Source organism: Siniperca chuatsi, linkage group LG23 (genome assembly GCF_020085105.1).
Source record: "Siniperca chuatsi isolate FFG_IHB_CAS linkage group LG23, ASM2008510v1, whole genome shotgun sequence".
NCBI classification, from domain to species: Eukaryota; Metazoa; Chordata; class Actinopteri; order Centrarchiformes; family Sinipercidae; genus Siniperca; species Siniperca chuatsi.
The window spans coordinates 83,279-91,698 of NC_058064.1; the positions used below are offsets into that span (position 1 = coordinate 83,279).

Below are 8,420 nucleotides of genomic sequence, written 5' to 3' on the forward strand. Positions count from 1 at the left end.
TTGGTTCCTGACAATAAACATAGTAGAAATATAAAGAAGTATAAAGAAACATAAAGCAAGTAATGCAGGTCAATTGTAACAAAAAAATTGACAATTAGACATTAAAGAATAATAAAACAAAAATTATAAGAAAATAATAATAAAGAATATGTGCAATATGACGATATGTAACTAACATGTGAATGTGCAAAAGTTTACAGTATTACTGTACTATGTGTGTGTGTGAGGGGAGCATCTGAAACAGCTTGTGTCCAGGGTGGGAGGGGTCAGCCACAATCTTTCCTGCACGCTTCAGGTCCTGGACAGAAGTTAGATTGCAGCCAATCACCTTCTCTGTGGAGAGAATGATACGCTGCAGTCTGCCCTTGGCAGTGGTAACAGCGTACCAGGTGGTGACGACAGAGATGAGGATGGACTCAATGATGGCGGTGTAGAAGTGTACAATCATTGTCTTTGGCAGGTTGAATTTCTGCCACAGGAAGTACATCCTCTGCTGGGCTTTCTTGGTGAGGGAGCTGATGTTCAGGTCCTGGGTGATGATGGTGCCCACTGAGGAGTCACACAGGGTGATGGGGTAATCCACAACCATCTCCACTGTCTTGAGAGCGTTGAGCTCCAGGTTGTTCTGGCTGCACCATGTCACCAGGTGGTCAATCTCTCACCTGTAGGCAGACTCATCCCCATCAGAGATGAGCCCAGTGAGGGTGGTGTCATCTGCAAACTTCAGGAGCTTGACGGACTGGTGACTGGGGGTGGATCTGTTGGTGTGCAGGGAGAAGAGCAGAGGGGAAAGAACACAGCCATGGGGGGAACCGGTGCTGATGGTCCGGGAGTCAGAGACCTGTTTCCACAGCCTCATGTGTTGCCTCCTTTCGGACAGGAAGTCTGTGGTCCACCTGCAGGTGGAGTCAGCTGCACTCAGCTGGGAGAGCTTGTCCTGCAGCAGAGCCGCGATGATGGTGTTGAAGGCAGAGTTCAAATCCACAAACAGGATCCTGGCGTAGGTTCCTGGGGAGTCCAAGTGCTGGAGGATGAAGTGGAGGGCCATGTTTATTGCATCGTCTACTTACCCGCTGGGTCTGTAGGCGAACTGCAGAGGGTCCAAGAGTGGGTCTGTGATGGCTTTGAGGTCGGTCAATACAAGGTTCTCAAAAGACTTCACCACAGAGGTCAGGGCGACGGGTCTGTAGTCGTTAAGTCCTGTGGTCCTTGGTTTTTTGGGGAGAGGGATAATGGTGAAGCATTTGAGGGAGGCTGGCACATGGAATGTCTCCAGTGAGGTGTTGAAGATGTCCGTGAACACCTGAGACAGCTGATCGGCACAGTGCTGAGGTGGGGGAGGTCGAGCTCGTGGGCTGGAGCTGGTGGATGGGGTCATGGTGTCAGGACTGTCCCATTGTCTTTCAAATCGACAGGAGACCTCATTCAGTTGGTTGGCCAGGCGTAAGTCGTTAATGGAGTGGGGGGGCTTAGGTTTGTAGTTGGTGATCTGTCTGAGCCCCTTCCAAACAGAAGCAGAGTTGTTAGCTGAGAACTGGTGTTGTAGTCTCTCTGAGTACCGTCGTGTACTTTGACTCCCTAAATCTGTCCCTGTCTCCACCCCTGAATGCCTCTTCGTTTCCCAACCTCAGCTGTCTGAGCTTAGCTGTGAACCAGGGTTTGTCATTGTTGTAACTCACCCTGGTGCGTGACGGTACACAGCAGTCCTCACAGAAGCTGATTTATGATGTCTAAGCCTCTGTGAACTCATCCAGACTGTTGGTAGCGGTCCTGAAAACATCCCAGTCAGAAAAGGCACTGCTTACTGTAGTGTAGCAGTGATCCAGAATATTATCCTCTCTGGTCAGACATTTCCCTTGTTAAAGTCACCGAGGACAATAACTAAGGACTTCGGGTTTGTCCGCTCTACACTCAGTATCTGGTCGGTGAGCATGCGCTGTGCGTCCTGCGCGTTGGCCTGCGGTGGAATGTAAACACCGACCAGAATGAATGAAACTAACTCACGGGGGGAGTAGAAGGGTTTACAGTTTATGAATAAATATTCTAGATCAGGAGAACAGTGCTGTTGAATCAATAATCCGATATTCTGTATTACTCTGACAAAACAAACTATTTTATTTTCTGCTGAGGACACTTTTATTATCTCCTGTTGTCAAGTCAGGTCAAGTCAGTTTTAGTTATACGGCCCAACATCACAAATCTGCCTCAAGGGGCTTTACAATCTGTACACCATACAATGCCCTCTGTCCTTAGACCCTCAAAAAAAACCTTTAACAGGGAAAAAAATGGAAGAAACCTCAGGGAGGTCAATGTTAGACAGGTAACCTACCTGTATGACATCATCCTCATAACAGGTCAGCTCTGCTATCAGCACTGATCCCTGAACCTGAGAGCAATAAACACACATCTCTGAGTGAAATATTAACTGCAGATTATCCATGTGAGATGCTTTTAAAAGATAAAGATCCAAGAGTACCTCTCGGTCGAGGACTCTGGAGATGGAGGTGTTCAGTCTGATTGTTCGACCCTCTAAGTAGAACCAGTGGGCGTTGTCCCCAGTCAGACATAGTCGGATGGTGTTAGCTCCTGGTTCTCCGGTAATACTGAGGTTAGAGATAAACTGACCCATCGGACTGTTCTCTCTGACTGATGCAAAGATGTCCGACCCTCCCAGACACAGACTGGCTGAGGAGGAAACGCAGGATGAAGTACTGACTGTAGCAGCGAGTATCAATAATGATTGAGTCTTGTGGTTCTTTGATCAGATAGTGAAGCGGGACAGGAATGATGGGAAAGACGCAAACAAAAACCTACAACTAGAGCTGAAATGATTAGCTGATTAATCAATTAGTCTTATTATAATAATAATATAGTATAATAACTATTAATCTTTTTCAATCAAAACCTCCAACCATTCTGTTTCCAGTTTCTCCAGTGTGTGTTTTTCTTTGCTTTATATGACAGTAAACTGGATATCTTTGAGTTTTGGACTGTTGGTCGAACTAAACATTTTTAACTGTTTTATTTTGTTTTATAGACTAAATGATTGATCAGTACAAAAAATAATTGTTAGCTGCAGCAGTACTTGCAACTTGCAGTAGGTGGTGTGCCAAACAAATCCAGTTTTGCGTTGACAGTTCATTCTGCTTGGCATTTTAAGCATGATAATCAGACTGAATGTCCACCTCATTTCCTTTCATTCTTCAATGTCACATGTTAGCTGTTTTCTGATTAGAGGGGGGTTATTTAGCTCTAACCAATCATGAGTGACTGACTCAGAGGTTGTTAGTTATTATTTCTGTAAGGTGATTCAAAACAACCTGGAAGGAGTTAAAGATGACACGATCTGAGGGACTTTCATGGGAAGCTGTAAGTGGTTGATTTACGAGAAACATGTGAAAGTTACAGTTGTTAATTGTAAATGAGCTGTTCTTTGTTGTTCCTTCTCAGAGATCCCTAGTTCCGCTTTAAGAACCACAGTTTTACCCCCCTAACCCCCCACACTGTGTTCTTACCTGTAACAACATGATAAGATAACCTGAGAGCCACCTGCCAGAGCAGCAGCCTGCCGGGTCTCAACATCTTCCTCCACCTTCTCCACTTTCACACATCCACCTGAAGAACAGACAAGCAATCAGTATAGCTAGCTGTCCAGACTCAGAGTCAGATCATCATTGTTGAAGCAGAAAATGCTTCTGCCACAGCAGCGCCCCCTTGAGGCTGTAATGTTTATCACACACCAGAAAACTAAAAATGGAGAGACAACTTTGCTGTTATTATCTTTTTCCCATTAGTGGGGTAAAACTATGAAGTTTGACCTGAGGATGGTGCTAGGGGACATGTTACATAAACTGCTCTCAACTTTTATCAGTCTAAAGCTAGACTGTTATCACAGCTGTACTAAAGGCAGCTTGCCAACATGCTAAACATTACAAAATGAAAAGCGACATGCTGGAGCTTCCTGTTGGCTTTTCACACCATCTGTAAACTCGTATAAAGTTGTGTGGCACCAAACTCCAGGTTTAGGGTTCATCCTGTCCCCGACTGTTGTCATGGTGACATAATGGTGCACAAACAACATAACTGATCTCAGACCAGGTGTGCTGATTAAGATTCCTCCAGTTGGAGAGAACTGTGATGATATGTTTGATTCTTGTAATAATGATGATGGACATAGTCTGCTGTTGTTTATAGTGAGAGTCAACCGTGATATAAATTCAGTCACACAGTACTGTGATTTGGATTGATTAAAGTTTGAATAAAAGAAAGGAACAAAAAAGGAGACAAAAAGAAACCAACAAGACTCCATGGAGACCAGTGAGACTTGTGACCAGACGAAGACAAGTCTGGGTCAAAATCATAAAACAAGTCTGAGATGATAGACCAGAATCAAGGTCTACACTACGACCATTTCACAACGTTAACCGCGTGTTTACCATGACGACAAAGGTCCAGTACACCTGTTGCTGGACATTCGTAGGATTATGCACGAAAAATGGTGCATAACGTTTCATAAGATATCATACGAAGGTTGCTTGATGACTCATTAAAGCTCTGAGCTGCAGACTATTTGTTTCATCACACACTAACTGACCATGGGTTGTTTTCTACCTGATTCATATTCATAGACCGTATGACTCTGTCCACTGACCGACGCTTTGTAATCCACTTCTCTTTACTGGAATCTGAGCTTTTCCTTTAGCATTAATGAACATATATTTTGATGATTGAAGCACTTATTAAAAATATTCACAGGAAACACAACATTTGAGTTGATTAATTGACAGAAAATAAATCACTGATAATCCATTAATGGTTTAAGTCATTTTTAAAGTTAAACCTCACTTCTCAAATGTCTCTGACGTCACTTTGGACTCTGAGAAACTGAGATGGACATTTATAAACTAAACAATTAATTAATCAAAAAATGATTGAGAAGTCATTACTTGCAGTTGCAGTTTGTTGTCCTCCAGTAGTAACATGTAGAGGTCAAAGAGAACTGACCTCAGAGCAGATTACAGGTAACAACCAAACAAATAATGAGTCATGATTCAGGATGTGACCAAACTGAAAATGAGTCCAGTAAAACAAACCACTTATTTTAATAATGTTAGAACATCATATGGTCAGCTGGATGAAACACTACATTCACAACATTCCCACCTGAAAAGACAATGGGATGTCATGTAATTATAAAATACGAAGTCAAAATTATTAGATACATATTAAAGATTATAAAATACAAAGCTGAGAGATTAAGAGGTACCAAAACAATTTAGCTGTCTACTGTTGAAAACACCGTTTGTGTGTCCACTTTAGTGTTTCAGTGTCACATCTATTTCCTGTCTGTCCATCCTGAAGAGGATTCTCTCCTCTGTTTCTCTTCCTGAGGTTTCCAACTTTTCTCCCATTAAGGATTATTTTGTTCTTCTTTAGTCCGAATCGAGGGTCTAAAGATAGTTTCTTTTGCTGTTAAGATTGTGAAGACCTTTGAGACAAATTTAGATTTTTAGATTTTCAGATATATTAATAAAATTGTCTTGTCTAAACTTTACAGTCACACCCGCTGACTGTTAGTTAGCAGGCTTACGTCATATTTTTTTTCAACAGCTCTCGCACTCACTATCCCGGCTTGGTGTGGACAGAGGCTCAAAACTGAGAGAAAAGATTAGTTTTTAAATTTCACTGGTGTGAAGATACTCACAATGTCAGTGTAATAACTCAAAATGTTTAGTATTTTCTTCTTTTAACTTCCTTTTATTTTTATCACTCCTAACTTTTCATCATTTCTTTCTTTTGCAAGCCAAGATGTGCTTCCATAGCTTAACATCCTGGTAACTTCTGATGTCAGTGACAATCCTCACCTGGGTGTGAATGACTTTACTGTGTGTTCGTGATCATGAAGGTCTGTGGACAATAATCAGACACAAAGTTGAGCTCTGTGAGTCTTTATACACCTCTAATGCATCAGTGAGTGATGTCATGATGACAGGTAATGTGTGAATGTGCAGCTCTGTGATTGAAACTTGAGGACTAATTAATGAGAAACACAGCAGGAAACAGGAGAGAGTGAGTCACATGCTAACACACATGCTGTTATTTCTGTCTGTGTGAGAAGATTCATTTATAGCAACATTAGCAGCTAACAGCTAACCATGTGACTGTGAGGAGTGAAGTCAGTTCACTGTTATGTTGGTTCAAATATCTGTCTGTTATGAGTCACACATTTGCTCCCAGCAGGTCAACGTTTACACTTCAATCCAACACTTCAACTTCATGACAGGAAACATCTAAAACTGATACGTGCAGCCTCCACTCTTCTGCTTTCAGTCTTTCCAGCAGATGTTACACCTGGCTGCATTCAAACAGCAGAGCATCAGTGAGTCCAGCACTGATGTTGGCTGATAAGGCCTGGCTCGCAGAGCTTTGAGTCAGATATTTATGATGTCTCCAGATGATGAATCCTGACGAGTCTGGTCATTTCCGGACTTTACATTTGTGCCCCCAGAAGGCGAAAGTTTATACTTCAGTCTAACACTTCAGCTTCATGATAGGAAACCTCCAAAACTAATAGCTGAACTCCAGTCAGGTGTCTCTCCTCACGTGACAAGACGAGTTTTTTTATGTTGGTCTAAAGTCAAACAGGTGAGGGTCAGGGTTAAAGTTAAGGAGGTTTTGAGTCGTTTTTCTCCTCACTCTTAGCACGTGTTTCCTTTTTGTTCCTACAAAAAATGCCAAATAAATAAATGAATAACTTTGTGTGAGTGGTTGATGGAGGCTGAGTCCATTTTAAAGTTCAGTACCAAACGGGGTATTTCACACACTGAGCTCACATCTTAACCGGACGTTTTCAGTAGATCTCAGATCTCAGTAAAATCCATAAGTCAACCGACAAGATCATTATTATTATTATTATTACTGACACTGAAGACTGTGATTTTGTCATACAGTCAAACACATGAGGATTCAGTTGTTTACTTACATGAACATGAACACATACATGTATAGAATATAATATACGCATAATATACAGACCACTCACCTCTCTCTCGCCTGTTGGTCTACAGACAGTCGGTGTCTCTCGCCCTCAGTCTGTTCAGGCCTCCTGCTCTCAGCTTCATGCTGTCAGAGCCTCATGTTTTCAGTCTCAGTTTATTGTTCAACTTTTTCCCTGAGAGAGAACAGAGACCGGCCTGTCACTGTGTTACTGTGTGTGTTACTGTGTGTGAGAGCATTAGCAGAGGGCTTACAGAGCATTAACGAGCAGGATAAGTAGGTCAACGTGCTGCAGGACTTTAAACCAACAGGAGGCCTGTTAGTTCAACCTGCTTACACACTGTGGTTATTATCAGAGGAAGTATTTACTAAAGTGGAAATGCTAATACTACACTATAAAATACTATTATAAAATTCACAAATAATATTATTCTCAGGTGAAATTATTTGATTTCCAGAACACATTCTTTCATTCTTGCCACAGTTATTACAGTATTAAACTGTATTGTTGTTACAGTTGATGCTAAAGTGCTGGTCAGTGTAACAAACATTCAGCCAGTGATGCAAACAGGTGATACAGATCTGTGTGGGTTGATTGTGCGGCCATCTGTTGGTAATGCCTCAGGGCTCCAGTAGGGGGGGTCACACTACTCTCTGTAAACAAAAGCACTGTAACTTGTAAACAGATGTTGTTAATAATTTGTCAATGTTGTTTAATACGAGAGAAAAGTTTTGTACTTTCTGGCTAACTCAGTCGGCATGTAAGATAGCTACTGGAGACTGTTTGTTCTGTGATTGTTAACATTTAAGCTAGTTGCTGGTACACTCGTATAAGCTGTGTGTGAAGGTGTTTATTTTATCACTGTGAAAGTCAGTTCATATGAATATATAAATATTTTTCATAAATAAGATTTCATGTTGTGCACTGGGTAAAAAAAATATTTTGATTATTTAGAAAACATGTCCTGGTTTCTCTAAGTCCACCTGGTTTCCCTGAGTCACCTGGTTTCTCTGACTCACCTGGTTTCTCTGAGTCTCTTGGTTTCTCTGACTCACCTGGTTTCTCTGATTTACCTGGTTTCTCTGACTCACTTGGTTTCTCTGAGTCACCTGGTTTCTCTGACTCACCTGGTTTCTCTGACTCACTTGGTTTCTCTGAGTCACCTGGTTTCTCTGACTCACCTGGTTTCTCTGAGTCACTTGGTTTCTCTGACTCACCTGGTTTCTCTGATTTACCTGGTTTCTCTGACTCACTTGGTTTCTCTGACTCACTTGGTTTCTCTGAGTCACCTGGTTTCTCTGACTCACCTGGTTTCTCTGAGTCACTTGGTTTCTCTGACTCACCTGGTTTCTCTGAGTCACTTGGTTTCTCTGACTCACCTGGTTTCTCTGATTTACCTGGTTTCTCTGACTCACTTGGTTTC

General features: G+C 42.0%; 1 protein-coding gene across 3 annotated transcripts in view; it reads right to left on the reverse strand.

Moving 5' to 3' along the window:
• The window catches only part of cdhr5-rs (cadherin-related family member 5, related sequence), a 30,403-nt gene extending 23,175 nt beyond the window's left edge, over positions 1-7,228 (reverse strand). For all 3 annotated transcript variants that reach the window (XR_006376879.1, XM_044186671.1, XM_044186670.1), the window contains exons 1-4: positions 7,043-7,228; positions 3,516-3,615; positions 2,477-2,685; positions 2,330-2,386 (exon numbers count right to left, since the gene is read on the reverse strand). Coding sequence is in view for 2 of the 3 variants with exons in the window: in XM_044186671.1 (XP_044042606.1) it covers positions 2,330-2,386; positions 2,477-2,685; positions 3,516-3,582 (333 nt within the window). In the remaining variant the exon portion in view is untranslated. The remainder of the gene's footprint in view (positions 1-2,329; positions 2,387-2,476; positions 2,686-3,515; positions 3,616-7,042) is intronic.
• Between the last annotated feature and the right edge of the window lie 1,192 nt (positions 7,229-8,420).